General features: G+C 39.0%; 1 protein-coding gene and 1 pseudogene across 1 annotated transcript in view; one reads left to right on the top strand and one right to left on the bottom strand.

Annotated features, from left to right (window-relative positions):
* Positions 1–16,089, bottom strand: part of LOC140695739 (uncharacterized) — a 134,798-nt gene that overhangs the window by 55,207 nt on the left and 63,502 nt on the right. Inside the window, exon 3 of the mRNA XM_072958929.1 lies at positions 5,308–5,393. Within this exon, the coding sequence (XP_072815030.1) occupies positions 5,308–5,393 (86 nt within the window). The remainder of the gene's footprint in view (positions 1–5,307; positions 5,394–16,089) is intronic.
* LOC116278203 (probable ATP-dependent RNA helicase DDX4 pseudogene) lies at positions 5,656–6,611 on the top strand (annotated as a pseudogene).

Genomic DNA, 16,089 nt, shown 5'->3' with positions numbered 1-16,089 from the left:
ATTTGTAAGGAGTATGTATATTTAGTCTATTATTCTATTTAAATAATTTATTTATTCATTCAACAAACCCTAATTATGTCCTTTTGAAGCACTGTACTAGGCTCTGGAGAATGGGGGCCTGAAAGCAAATGTAAGAATAATTTAAACCAAGGGTTGGCAATTGTAGGGGAGCAAAATTTGCCACCCTAAAATGTTTCTTTGGCATGTGGATTATTTTCAGCTGAACAATCAAGAAACAGAAGACTCAGGAAGTCTTTCTTTTCACCTCCCCCTTAGATGCCTAAAGAATTTAGTTAAAGGGCCTGTTACCAGAATAGAACTATCACCAGAGACACCTACAAAGACGGGTAGGTGTGGTGGGGGGTATGGGACTCTAGGCAGGGCCTAAAGATCAAAGTCCACTCTGTGTCCTGCTGTCTCTGCAGGACTCAGCAAACATTTGTTTACCAAACATTTGCTTTTCTATCTCCATGTCAGTTGCCTTCCTCCCCTTGGAAGTCCCAAAACACTACTCCCCAAATCCTCTTTCATCTTTAGCTAAAGATGGTATTTGAGGTGAGGGTTTCAGCCATTTTGGCAAATTACTCAGTTTTCCTAGGTTTCTCCCATGCATACATGTTATTAAACTTTTGTTTGATTTTCTCCTGTTAACCTGTCTCATGTCAATTTAATTCAAAGACCAGCCAAAAGAACCTAGAAGGGAAGAGGAACATTTCTTCTCTCCAATATAATCTGTAGCTTACTGGCCAAATCCAGGCTACAACTTGATTTTGTAAATAAAGTTTTATTAGCACATACCCATGCCCAGTCATTTATTCTGTTATCTACTTATGTGTTATCTTTAGTAGTAGAGTAGAGTTGAGTAGTTGTGATCAAGACCATACAGTCCTCAAAGCTAAAAATATTTGCTATTTGGTCCTTTATAAAAAGATATGATGATCAGGGCCTGATGATTCCTGCCCTTGAGAGGATAGTTCATCTCAACTTCTAAAGCCTTTCTGTTTAGAGATCAAACTTTTGATTATGATGATAGTACTTCTAGCAAATAAATATCTTGATTTACTATGAAAGCAAGCTTTGAACACATCTAACTAGAAGTTGTATAATTTCTTGCTGACTGCACTCTAAATGAGTACATAGTCAGACACTTCTTACCTAAAACTGCCTGGAACTCAGCTGAAATTTAGTGCTAAGAGTCAATTTTAATGATTCACAGAGTATTTATTTATCAAAAGCATTCAATAAACCATGATTTCACTGCTAAGACATCACTACAACATTCCAGGAGATTATTTTGTGGAGTCAAAAGGAGTTTAATCTATAGGACTGATAAAACAATAGGAGAACATGTGAAAAGCGTACTTATCTCCCAATTGCCTACCACATTTGTTGCTTACACTTTTCTTTACTCAAAGAAATTTTAGATAACTTATTTATCAGAAGTAAGTCATTGGTTGAACCTGATCTTGGCTCTGGCTGGAGCTGCACACTGTATGAAAGCAGTTTCAAAAAACTGTCTATCAAATTCCAATAGAAGTGTTACCATTGCTACTTTTAAACTTGTAATGTAAAAAGAAGTACACTTACTTTCATCTTGGAACATTCAAACAGTCTGTTGTTAAGAATATTTCTGCTCATTTACCATTTTGTTAGATCACTTTTGTTCACTTATGGAGCTAAAATAAACCAGACTATTCTCCAAAGTAAAAAAAAAAAAAAAAGAATATTTCTGTACAGTGATTGGAAGAGTAAATTGCATTGCAGGGTGACAGATAAAGAAATCACTCCTTCAAGTGTTTACTTTCATCAAATAATAGCTCCCATTTTGCTACTACTCTCTGTCTTTCTCTCTTGATTGTATTTGTGTTTCCTCATGAAAAATTTGAGAATGAATCCATTACTAGGCAATATACCTAAATGAACTGGTTCACTTTCAGCCAGTTGTCATTATCTTAAGCAAGAAAACGTACCCTGGTATTAGTGGTGGTGGTGAATCAGCCAGTTAACTGGAGCTCTGACTAAACAGTGGAGATCTAATACTTGCTATGCAAATAGACACAATCTTTGCACTTGAGAAAAAGCTTTGTTAAAAAAAACTTCTCATTTTCAAAGAAAAGCTTTATTTTTAAGCATGACAGGAGAAACATATTTTAATCCACAGATGGTATGAATCATTCCATCTTTCTTTTTATTAAGTAGTGTTCAAAAAAAGTAAAGAAAATCACTGAAGTTACAGAAATGCTGGTCTTTTTTCTGCTCATGAGCAACCCTTGCTTCAAATCTTTTCAAGGAGTCAATTTTTGGAGAGGATCTCAGAGAGAACTGATGAGAGGGCATAGAAAAAAAGGAAACCTGTCCACTGTTTTGAGCCAAAATTGTTTAGTTGAGGAGAAAACTTGTTATTTCACTAAAAAAACTAAAATAACAATATTACTAATAATTCTTAACAAAATACAGTAGGAGGTAGAGTGGGTAAGTTAGCATTCTAATCCTTCTTATAAAGTCTATTGTTACTAAGGCTGCTGCTTCAGAACCATAGCCCTGCCCCTCCCTCACATGGAAAGCACCATGACAATCAATGATTGCCACAACAACCAGAAAAGCTCAAACAAGCACTGAAAAGGAATGGTGTAACAGTTCAGGATCCAAAACACATCCCTGATAAGTCATGAATATTATTCCTACTCTTTCCAAATCCCTCCCTTGTACCTGAACCCTCCTATATATATGGTATTTCCACCCAACTTGGGTTGAGAAGTTGATTTGCGACCTAAGTTCCCACTACTCCATTCTTGGCCATTGAATAAAGTCTGTGCAGTTTCAATCTCAGAATTGGTTTCTTAATTGGCTGTGCGAATTCGAGCGGAAAAAGAACCTCCTTGGCTGAGGCAAGGGGTCTTGGCCTGGGCTAGGACCCTGCTGCAGGTCCAGGTGACCAATATTTTGTATGTGTTCTTCTTACTGGATGGTACACTTTGGTAAATATTCTCTCACATCTGCAGGATTTTATAATTTCAATTATTAAGCTATAATTATCAAAGAAAACATTAATTTGTCTACTTAATGAAAAACTGAACATCTCTTATTCCAAAACTTATCTTCCATAAAGCAAAAGTTGCCTAAAATTTCACTATATTTGCTGTTTGCCATCTCATTTATTTTATTTTATCAACTTAATAATGTTGTCTCTCAAAGTTCCTTAACTAGAATCATCTATTTCAGTTAACTGGAATCATGTAGCCATCCAAGCTATAAACCTCTGTGCTTTTTTAAAAAAAATGATTTCACTTTTACAATATGCTACACTTCCAAACTCCATTAATTATTCTCTCTTCTCCATATACCCAGTTTCAGGCCCCTTAAAAATTCTCAAGTGAATCACTATAGTTATCTCATAATTTGTCTCACTCTTGCCTCAATACCCCTATTCAAACCTCATGCTGCTTCTAAATTGCCCATCTACCATGGACTTAATTAGGATATCTTAACAGAAAAAGGAAAGCTAACAAAACAACAACCAAAAACCCTCAGATGTTTCCCGATGTTACCTACAGAATAAGAATCAAAAACTCCTCACTGAGTGGCTGAAGATGGTACAAAAGAGTATCGGTTTTACATCATCATTCTAATATTTATTAGCTGATTGTTCTTAGAGAAATTATTTAAATTCTCTGAGCCTTAATTTCTTCAAAAAGGTTAGCAATGCGTAACCTAAGAAGGTTGCTAAGCTAGTATAATGAGACTGTTCACATGAGACTATTTAGTAGAGCAGAAAATCCAGGAATCAGTTTTTCTTCTTTCTTTACCCAATATTATTCCCCAGCTGCTTTTTAGATTATCATTCCAATTACTCACAAACATATGCACACCTATGACTCATTTCTTCTGCCTGGAATTCATCTCTTAGCCTTTTTCACTTGGCCAGCTTCTACTCATCTTACAAGATGTATTTCAGGTATTATTTCTCCTGGAACAATTCCCCTAAGCCACTTGCACTCCATAATTATAAGAGATTTCTGAGTCCTCTGGGCTGACTGACAATAGCACGTTTTGGTGTTTGTACATGCTCTTTGTCAAGAACTATAAAGGATGTGAATTTTTATCTACTCTCAAACTGACAAGTTCGCCCACCACAGTTTCATGCTGGCAGAAGACAAGAGAATCCTGGACTAGTGACAATGGACTTTATTCATCACGGCACAGCAAGAAGCATGAGCTTTATGTTCAAATTGATTCTCCTGGTTCCCCAAGTCCAAAGATGCTGAGACAGAGGGAGCCCAAGTAGATAAATGCACAGCAGGTAATGGAATCCTGAGCATAGAGAATCTAATCTGTTAATGGCCTGAGAGCAAACCTGCCAACCTTAGCCCCGGAGGGAAATGTTATCTTTATTATACTGGACAATAAGCAAGACTTTTGCACAGAGACACTAACTCTATCTTCCAAGGCTTTCCCTCTACAAAATCTGTGAGAAGATACATTAGAATGAAAGGGCTAATTTTGCAGAAACCTGAGAGATCCATGGAGAACTGTCTCCCAACACTTTGATGTGAGCCTCCCCTTTGTTTCCAAGTTGGGGGAGGAGGATGAACATTGGACAGGGTCCTATTCCCAGCAGGACCCCAGGGCCCACAAAACAAGTATCTGCTCTATTTCAGAATAGAAAATCTTCAAAGAGGAGTAAACTAAGGTGGAAATCCAAAGTAGGTAAGGTAAGCCCAAGTTGAAGAATAATTCTAATACTTTTTTTTCTCATTTTAACTGCAGTGACTATAAATTATTGAAGTATATACATTTGACTTTAATAAGGTTATGTAAATAAAATCACAACCCCCTAAAATGTCCTTTATTTTCTGTTGGAAAAGTTCAGGCTTCATAGCTACCAAAAATTCAGCTAAAAATCATGACTAGTAGCTATATCTTATGGGGTACCTACTGTGAACCTCATCCTTCATCGCCACCATCTTTAATCCTCATACCAACCACGTGAAGAAATTCCCATATTCCAGATTTCTGGAATGAGTACTTGAATGGCTTATCCAAAGAGACAGAACTAATAAGTGGAGGACATATGTTTTTTGAACTCAGTCTATTTGTTTCCAAATGCCATAAACTAAACTTCCTCATGACAATCTCTTCTGAGATTATGTTCCCTCCAGGACCACCAGTTAAGACTGCAGAACTAGGAATGTGAAGTTAATTCTGGAAGTTGGCCCAGACTCAGGTCAGATGTGACCCCACGGATGGTGCTAAGGAGGAGCCACCAAATGCAGAGATGGACGAGCCCCTAAGACTCACCTCACCTACCTTTTGCTTTGGGCTGAGGTCCGTCCTACCTGTAGGTATAGTGGAGCACAGTGCTTCTCGTTATACTTCACGGGTTGGGGCAGCCTCTGATGGCAGAAGAGACAGGAGTGCTTAAAAACTCAGATCAGCTTGATGAAGCTTCCTATTAGCATTTCTAGTTCTTGGATTAGCATTGTCCACAAGGCCTCAGATAGTTTCCTGCTTCTGCTACCTAGAAGACAAATTATCTGACCTCCCTGAGTCCCTGACTCACTGTACGTAAAATGAAAATAATAACCCTTCTCTCAAGAATGTGTAAGGATAAAAGCAAAGAAGTACGTCAGGTGCCTAACGGAGTGCCTGCCAAGAATGGTGCCCCCTTCCCTTCTCGTTCAGAAATTACAAGGCTAAGATGTATTATGTGCTACTCCTGGAAGACTAATGGATATCACAGATAAAGAAAACACTGGCCTCAGATAACTCCAATGTTTAATTTCAGATGAAGCTGACTGTATGCTGGATATGGATTTTTGGATCAGAAAGAAGCAGCTAAGCTCCTGCCTAGCCATCAAAGGAACAGCATCAAACCCTTATGCTCGGTGCAGTTTTTTTTTTCTCCAGAGGAAATTCAAGGTTTGGTTAATGAGACTTAAAAGTTGAATTATCTGTGGCTGTTGGACAAGTGGGTAGAGCACACAGGGAAGTTCAGCAGTGCATTCTCCAAGTGGGCTAGCCCTCAAAAAGAGAAAAACTTGTAGGAATTCTGCAACACACACGTGATGAAAAAACTACGTTTTTAAATTGAAATTACGAAAAAAGCAGATTTTACTGCAACTTGTTTTTGTCAGGAAAAAACAGCAACCATATGTATTCATGGAACAGAGAGAGAGCGCGAGCAAACCCTCAGGAATTTTCACTGCGGAAAGTGCCCAGTTCTTGTAGCTACTTGAGTAGCTGCCAGAGGGCTGGATATTGCAAATGTTCAATATGCTATCAATTTTGATAGTTCTTCTGCTATTGATGAATGTGTTCACTGGCTCTGGTGTACTGGTTATTGTGGGAACACGAGCAGCGCTATTTCCTTTTATAACGCTTACTCATAGAGCCACAGAGCGCAGCCTCCAGTGAAAGCACTGCGGATACTCAATAGGGCCCTGGAAGGAAGTGACTGGAGCACATATGCTCCTGGCTTCAGTGACAGTACAAGAGGAAACATGCCAGCATTAGCTGATCCTTAAAAAAATTAACAGGGCAAGAGCACTCTCAACATAGCAAGCTTTTCTTCACAAACTCCCAATCCAGGAGGTAATGAATCATACGATTAAAGCTAAAACATTGAAGTTTGTAGTATAGCTTTGCTGCAGAGAAGAAAATAATTTTGATTTTTGAGTTCTTGACACAAGTGTGAAGCCTGTCTCTCCGGTCTTCCTGTTCCTACTTCCACCCTCAAAAAGATAAATCCTTACAGACTAGTTAATACGAGATGCTAAAAATTACAATATTGCAGTTACTGATTCAAATGGTCCTAAGTGGAAAGATTAAAGTATTCTAAATGTCTTGGAGAAAAAAAAAGGTAAGAGTTTACAGTTCACTTGGGGAAAGAAGTGAAAATAACCAGAATAGATGACAAAATAGTTTCAGACCATAAGACTGAAGGAGATTTCATCCAATGCGAGTACAAAGAAAGAGCTTACTTCCAGCTTGTGAGACTGAGAATTTCATTAATATGAACTTGCTTTTCCTGAATCAATAGGAATGACATACGGAGGTGTCTTTCCCTCTGTTAAATTTAATTGTCCCCTGTTCATTGGCTTCAGCATGATTACAGGAAGAGGAAACAGCTGGAAAACAAGAGAAGGCATAACTCAAGAGATTCAACCTTCTTTGCCCTTTCCAGAGAGAAAGATATTTATATCAGTTTTCCACCCAAATCTCTACCCTGTGATTTTGCCTGGCCTATCTGTGGTATTTGCCTAATTTTTCTTAAAGAGAAATTGCACACTGCCTCCCAACTAAGGATTATTAAGATCTCTTAGTAAGGAAAACTGAAGCCATGGATATCAGACAGGCAACGTAGCATATCTGATATGATGAATTTTGCCTTTCTCACTTAACAAGACACCTTGCAGTCCTTCCCATGTTGGTGCATTTCTCATTATTTTAAATGACTTTGTAGTATTCTACTGTATGGATGTACCACTATTTTTTTATTATTATTATTAACAATTCACCTACTGAGGCACTTATCTATGTCTTGTTTTGTTTTGCCTGTTTGAGCACTGCTAAGGTGAGCATCCTTTATTCCTAGTATTATATTTGTAAGTGTGGGGTTTTTTTCTTACAAGGGCTCCTCAAACTGTGTAAGTTTCAGGCCTCATAGCACTTTGAATCTATTCTCAAATATCTGACAATATCTTATCTTTATTGACTTTTAAATTTATTACCAAGTTGATTTATTTGATATTTTAATTGTTTATATCTCGCATGATCCAAAGAGGATACAATGACCATTATTAACAATAGTTAATATGTATAAACTAAGTGCTAGGCACTGCTCTACATGCCTTCCTTAACAATTAATTTAGTCCTCACAAAGGCCCTATGGGAGAGATACTGTTACTATCTATATTTTACAAACAAAGGAACTTAAATGTAAAAAGACTAAGGTATAAAAAAGGACTAAGGCATAAGGCCAACAAATTAGTGGCAGAGCCATCTTCTTCAGTTTTTATTTCTCTAAGATCTTGGGTATATTTCCTTGTCCAATGTAATGGAACATTAAAAATGTGCTGAATGTTGAAAAATAGGTGATCTCATATTACAACTTAAACCTTAATAAGAAATACTGCAGGACCAGAAAATATGATTGTATTTTCTTTAGGCTATTCAGTGTAAACCCAATAGTATGGAAACAAATTATTCATGTAATATTATTATTATTCTCTAAAAACAGCATAGTTAGGGTCATTTCAATCGGTGTCATGATACCAGCCAGGAGTTCTGATACTGGGATGCCTACCTCTCTACTACTCTTCTGTTGTCCCCAAACCACAAAACCAAGTATATCTGGAATTGTGACTATCACAGACATCAGTAAGTAGGTAAGTCCGTGAGTTTTTTAATGGGCTTTAAAGTATAGAAATCTGGAGACAACCATTCCAAAACCTCAGAGGTTGTTTTAGTAAAGTTGGACTGTCATAACAAAATGCCATGGAATGAGTGGTTTAAACAAAACAGTTCTGGAGGCTTGAAGTCTGAGATCAGGGTGACAACATGGTTGAGTTCTAGTAAGAACTCTCTTATAAGGGCTCTCTAGATAGCCACCTTCTTGCTGCCTCTTTACCTGGTGTCTTCACACTTAAAGAACACCTCAATTTTTAACCAGATTGCTAACATTCAGATGAAAACAGAATTGATAAATTGGTGTTTGGGGTAGGACAACCTTATCATAGCACTGAATGCCTTCTCCCCCATTCCACTCGTTTTCTTTACTGTCTCTAAGTCACAGTTTTACATTTGTTAAACAGGAAAAACAACATAATTTAATATTCCCTTTTCAACATAATATAATTGTGAAAATAAAATGAGAAAATGGATATAAAGGCATTTTGTTAACTGTAAAGCATTCCACAATAAAGTAACCTAAAGTAAACACAACAAAGTAAAACAGCTCTATTATATTCTATAGTTATTGGCTATGATAATGATTAAACTATGTTAAAGCTTACCAAATATCTTTTGAGATCTTCCTACGCAAACCACATTTCCTATATGCACTGTGTTTTAACTCTCTTGCCAAATTACACAGAATGGATTCCTGATGTTGAAGACATGTTTGACTTGGAAGGCTTCTGCCCAAGAAAAACTGGCATAGAACACACGGCATCACTGTGACTTCTGCACACTGTCAGCCCAACTTGGGCATTAATCACAAGAAGAAACTGTGGGTCTTACGAGAGGCATTTAAAGAGATAACAGTAATGTAAGCAAGAATCTGCTACCTCTGTACGTATACCCTGTACTAATGCCAAATTCCTGGTTTTGATATTATAATTATGAAGATGGAGTCATCGGGGAGAACTGGTAAAGGGTATATTGCAACTACCTGGGACTCTATAATTATTTTAAAATAAAAGGGTAAATTCTGCTGCCTCAAAAAGGAAAGAGGTTGGAGCAGAAAGAACAAGAACTGGGAAACAAATTATTGATATCAGCTAATGTAAAAGTAGAGGTAGGGAGGTAACTGGCTGTTACATTTTGAGAGGACTTGCACTGCTATTGGGATAAAGTGGGGAGAGCTCGTAGGTGCTGACAGATGAGGTTAGCTGCAGTTTGCAAGCTCCATGTGACTCTCACTCACACAGTAGTTTTCAAGGGGACATTACCAAAAAAAAAAAAAAAAAAAAAGTCAGCCATTGCTCTTTGTCCTTTTCCCTGCTATATGGAATGTGGGAAAATGCTGCTGATGTAGCAGCTGTTTTGGAGTCTTGAGGCAACAAGCGTGTGGGCAAAAGCTACAACTAAGGATAGAATTAGAAAGATAGAAAGAGCCTGGGTCCCTCTGGGCATTGTAGAGCTTCCTAGAAATTTTGGGCTTTTTATTATTTGATGGAAATAATGCTTAAATAAATGGTTAAGTTATTCAGTCTTGAAACCTGTAGCTAAAATTAAATCCTGATACATACAGTTTAATCTAAGTATAATATATATTAGAATAAAATAATTAAGGAAAATAAACATCTATGTAAAATGGGATGAAAAAATGACCAGCAAATGTGGAAGTGTGGTTACCACTTAGGAAAGAAGTTAGGCATGAGAGGGCAAATGCTCTCATTTTGTTCAGTATATTTTGTATGCTATTCAAAACTTTGCATTTGAATCTTTTACAACGAATGCATTTATGTGATTTTAAACCAATAAATTAGCATTTTCAATGCCTTTATTTGTGTATATGTGACAGTGACATTTTGTTTTGCAAGTTGTGGCAAGAAAAACAAGTAAACAAGTTTGGAAATTCAGGCTATAACCTTCGTGTGATTTTAAAGGTAGCTATTAAAGCTGAAAAAATAATACCTTACTCTTCCTTACCCTCAAGCCATCACCATTCAAAAATGCACCCAGCAAGCATACCCTCTCACTGAGCCACGTGCTGTGATCTGCACGGCTCTGATGACTGTGGTTGTGTTTAGGGCCATCTGCAGAGCGCAGGGTCGGGGTAAAGTCACACTCCGTACTCTACTCTGGCATTTTTATCAAGAATAAATATTTGTAAATCATTATCAAGAATGGCATTCAAGGGGAAAACCAGACTAAATAACACAGTGTAAATAGGAGGTTTGTACAGATATGAGGGCTGAGTTGCAGAGCCAGGAAGTTAGCCCCAGATCTGAACTGGAATGCCAGAGATCACTTTCAGAATCATCGCAGTTTCTTTCCACGGGTAGCTGTGAAGTTGCTGCAGCTGACTCTCTACAGCAACACAGGCTAAGAGCAGCCAGCTTTGGCTTAAAGAGAAAATGTTCTCTTTCAAAATCATTCTCATGTATTCAATCAATTAACAAACATAAGTTGAATACCTATGATGTCCCAGGCACTGGACTGGGCTTTGGGAGCATGGGACAAGGAGGGAGGACACAGTGTAATGACTCTGAAGATACATTCTCCAGAGGTCTCTCTAAGCATGGGAAGCTGGCAAATTTAGTTGTCCAACAGGCATCCATGAGTGGAAAAAGAAGTAAGAGTGTGAGAGGAGAAAACAGGTATCGAGAATCAGAGGCAGGCTAAGGGTCTAAAGCAGAACTATGAGTCCAAGTTGGAGTAAATTCAAGGCACTCATTCTTCTACCTACAGCATCTACCTTCTGTTTCAGTTGGCACTAACCAAAAGTCTGCTAAGCACAGACATCGTGCACCTGTTGTGAGGAACACACAGATACAAAAACCACAGCTCCCGCCTCAAGGTGCTTATAGACTAATGAGGAGGAGAAGTATAATCAGATCATTCTGACAAAGATAGCATGCATTCAGTGCCGTAACAAAAGTTCAAGTCAAGGGCCAAGAACTCCAAGGGAGTGAGAAGGAAATTCTGGCAGGGCAATTTGAGAAGTCCTCAAGCAAGAGCAGTAATTGAAGAAAGAGAGTAAACAGTGACAGAAGTACAGGAAGGGCATTTTTGGCTAAGTCACTGGCAGAAACATGAACATAAAATTAATCAAGAAGAAAGCAGGGGTGCAGTGAATAGTCCACTGACCCAGAGAGTATTCGGATGACCTCCAACAGATCCTGAGGCAGGGGACTGAATGGACCCAAGCCACACCAGCCACGGTCTTATCTGATTTGTAACTTGGGTCTCTACATAACATTTTATTTGGGAAAAACAAGGCTCTGTTCACTAACAATATTTTAAAGCCTCAAAACCACTGAGTTGGCACATTGAGGCTAATGTGAGGAATGACTGATAGAAGTGCACTCAGAAGAACTTTTGGACCAAATCTTGGAAGGCATTAAATGTCCAGGAGAATGCCTTTTAAACAGGGAGCACTGGTGAGGTGTCTAGGGAATTTTTAAACCAGAAAATTAGCTACCAGACAACAACTGAATTATGAAGTGACTGTCGGGTGCAGGGTCAGGAGGGAAAAGAAACTGAAGCATAGAGACTAATCAGAAAGAGGTGGCAGCAATTCAGGGAAAATATTCAGTGCCTGTGTGAAAAGTGAAGGGAAGGGGAAAAAAGTAATTGTAATAGGACATTTGTACTGTAAATGCAGGCAGGCTAATGATTTGGGCCTCTTTAAATATTAGTTTCATATTTACTTTTGCAAGTGGTACACACATTTTTAATTGACTTCATTTTTTAGAACACATATAGAATTACACAAAAATTACCATTTCAAAGATAGTACAGAGAGATCCCATACACCCTGCACCCAGTCTCCCCTAGCAACCTCTAATGTTAGTATGGTGCATTGTTACAATTAATAAACTAATTCCAACATATTATTATTATTAACTGAAGTCCATACTGTTGTGGGACACAGCAGGGTGGCTGGTCAGTGAGCCAGTGACATGCAGGTTGATAAAAAGAATTTACCAGAGATAAAGTATGGGAATAGAAAGGAGTTCATTAGGGTGCACTGTCATGGACAACAGCAGGCCACATAGACGAGAGGTGCCTGTGTGAGCACCGAGGGCCAGTGTTGGGGTCTTTTGTAAGGTCGGGTCACAAGGTGACTTACCGGCTGTGCAAAAGTCTCTGATTGGTTGCAGGTGAGGTAAGAGGTTTAGGGTCCATGAAAGGCAGTGGGGTTTGACTCTGATAAGATGGGCTGAAGCAAGCCAGCCTGAGCATTACCTGGGGATATTAGTTTGTTAGGGGAAACACGCTCAGTAAAGAGAGTACTTTATCTGTTGAGGGATCGCAGGCAGACATCGGAGAGCCCAGGAATGGGGATCGTTGGACTTTGAAGAATGTTAGTTGGCCCAGCACATACTACCTTCAAATTTCCTTAGTTTTCACCTAAGGTCCTTTTTCTGTTCCAGGATCCAGGATACCACACTTCATGTCATCATCATATTTCCTTAGGCTGTGACAGTTTCTCAAACTTCACTTATTTTTAAAGACCGTGACGAGTTGGAGGAGTACTGGACTCATATTTTGCAGGATGTCCCTCAATTAGCGTTTGTCTGCTGTTTTTCTCAGGATTAGACCAGGGTTATGGGTCCTTAGAAGGAAATCATGGAGGTAAAGTGCCCCATCTCATCACATCCAGGGTACATGCTGTCATGACTTGTCACTGACGATATCAGTCTTAATCACCTGGCTGAGGCAGGCCTCTGTCAGGTTTCTCCACTGTGAAGTTACTCTTTCTCACTCTTTGTTATCATTTACTCTTTAATAGGAAGTCACTATAAATACAAATATTGGCTAGAGAAGAAATGCTTGCTTCGATTCAGCTCTGATCCACAAGTAGTTTAAGTCCACAGGACACAGAAGTCACTTTAGCAAAGTGCTGTGACTTGAGCAGGCTCTTGGGGGTCTCACTCCTAAACAGCTTATGAAACATCACTTTCAGCCCTGAGCAGTGTTCTCCTCGAGGACTTCAGAAAGATACACTTTCTCTCTGTCTGTTTCTTGTCTTTCCAGCTATTCTTCCCTTCCAGTGATGGTGGACACTCTAGTAGACTGAGTCCCCGAGCTCACTTGGCTCAGGTCTGCCCTACCCCAACCCGGGCCCCCCACCTCCACTCTTACATCTCACAGAACTGCTGCCTTTCCAGCCTTAGGCCCACCTCTCAGTTTAAGGGTGTGGTCAAGCCCCCACTGCCGCCCTGCCCTGTGAACAGTAGGATCTCTCTACCACCCTACTTTTAGGACAAGCTGAATCAAGAGAGGAGAGGTTCAAGTTCCTCTCTCCTGCTGAGTTCTGAGGACTATAAGGCTTTTTCTTGGCACACTTTCAGCAAACTGGGCCCATATCCCTTTCTGTCTTGCTGGTCATCCAAAACATAAACTCTTCTGATCACCGAACTCCTCCTTGTCTCCCCCAACAGGACATTAGAATGGAACTCTCTCTACCTTAGTTTCAACCGAGGTGCCAATATCTTATGTGTCATAAATCAAAGTCAGTGTGGGGCAAATCCCCACATGCAAAATTTACATAGAAAATGTGTCAGAATCATTGCACAACTCCTGGATCCAGGATATCCAGATCAAGGATATCAGTAGGCATCAGATTGTGGAGAGCAGAAGGTCGGTGAAGAGATTTCTTTAGACACAGCTGCTTTCCTGCTGTGAGTCCTCACTCCTACCTTAAGCTTTGTGACGGGGATTTTCATGGGAGCAAGTCGGGAGTTTTGAAATACGTTCTGTGTAGTTGAGTGATGCAGCATATAAGTGCCTGACCCTTGGAAGAGAAAACTAAAAAGCGTCCCAGCAACAAAACAGAAATAGTTGCATGGAGTTTGACCTACACTCACAGAGCTTGTCAGTGGCTATGGTGGAAAAGATGATCACATTTTTTTTAATAGTCCACTCATGAAAGGGTAGAGGCTATATTCCTTGAATTCAGGTAGTCCCCATGTAATATGTAGTGAAAATGATTAAGTGCCAATTTCTGGTCCATTTCCTCTCTTTTAGAACACTCTCTCTGGAAACCCTGCACTGCCGTGTAATAAATTGTCTTCCTTGAGACCACCATGCCAGAGAAGCCATGGGTAAACACTCTGAATAACAGCCAACTTCCAAGCTAATTCCAACCAAAGCACCAAATATTTAAGTCTTAGACACTCAAGACCAGTGCATCCTCCAGTTGTATCAGCGAGTGACTGCCACCAATGCCACGTGGACCAGAAGAAATAGCCAGAGGAAAGTTTCCATGAGTATTACCACAGCTCCCTGAAGACAGTTGCAGCATAGTGCTAGGTTAGGGTTAGGGTTATGCCAAGAGCTGGGTCCTATCTAACAGGCCTTTCTAGAAATGTGAGTGAACCCAAGTATCAGGAAGATGGAGGTGAACACCAAACTACTCAGGGCTATGGAAGAAGTTGAAAATGCTCTGCTGGAATAGAGATTTGTCTGCCTTAGTCAAGGGAACCGCAGATGAATGGGTTTAGCAGCAAATTATGAGAAAAGCATGAAAGCATTCCAAGGGAGAGGCTTCATGTGGCCTCTGGACCAGAGAATACAGCTTGCAGTACACTGCAAAAACCAAACCAAACAAAAAACAGGAAAAGGCAACAACCTGAAGCTAATCCAAAGTGGGCAAAAGGAGATGACATGTTAATAAGTCAACTTCAAAGTTTTGACTATTACACAGATCTGGAAACTCCAATTAATGAACTGAGCTACTGTCTGTGGTTAAAGTGACTATGCATTACTCAAAAGTCAGCAAAAGTTCTTGGACTGTCAGAGCTTTCCTTTAGTGTCAAGGGACTACTACTTCTTTCAATAAAGTTTAACTATGGAGGGAGATAAAAGTTGTGCTCTGTTTGACCAAATCACTAGTTAAGCTTTTCAGTAACTGAGCTATATGGATAATAATCTCACTATGTCATGCAATCCCTCTGGTATACACAGCACTTTATAACGAGATTACTGGAGAACATCTATCTGTAAGCAGTAATATTTTAAAGCTAAATGTCTTCAGGTGCCTTATGGTGTACCTATGGCCTCAATTTGCAGTGCTACGTGGAACAGGATTTGGGGCCCTAAGTGTACAATTTTACCTCAATTTGTATAAGGGGAAATAGAGCTTTCCCACAAGTCTCTGAGTGATAAGTCTGATCATATTTCCTTGATTGTGATGAAAGCTTAGAGCTGAATTTACCTCTGAGTTCCCTTAACAACCATATTGTACTTCATGGTTTTCATTCTGAGTAATAACTTTCAGTTTTGGCTTCATTTTATGAACACATGCTTATTTTTGCTTTCTAATATTATTATCTTTCTATATTTATATTTCTTCAAAAGCTTCCATATACAGCAGTAGTGTTTAAGTACGTGGAAACTCTAGAGCCAAACAGCCTTAGTTCAAATCCCAGCTCTACCATATACTGTGTGATCTTAGACCAGGGCTTCCTGTGCTTATTTCCTCATTGGTAAAACAGAAATAATGATAGGCTCTGTCTCAGAGGGTCACTGAAAGGATTAAGTTAATGTGAAAGTAATGCATGTAGAACAACGCTTAGCACTTAGTTATAAATACTGACTAATACTAATAGTGATAATTTTATCTTCATTAGATATTAGCAATTAAACATGACATAGTAAAAAGTAAAATATCAAATAAATAAACTGAGATATTTG

Source organism: Vicugna pacos, chromosome 3 (assembly GCF_048564905.1).
Source record: "Vicugna pacos chromosome 3, VicPac4, whole genome shotgun sequence".
Taxonomy (NCBI): Eukaryota; Metazoa; Chordata; class Mammalia; order Artiodactyla; family Camelidae; genus Vicugna; species Vicugna pacos.
The sequence above is the reverse complement of the archived record's forward strand: the minus strand, read 5'-3'. Positions and strand labels throughout refer to the sequence as shown.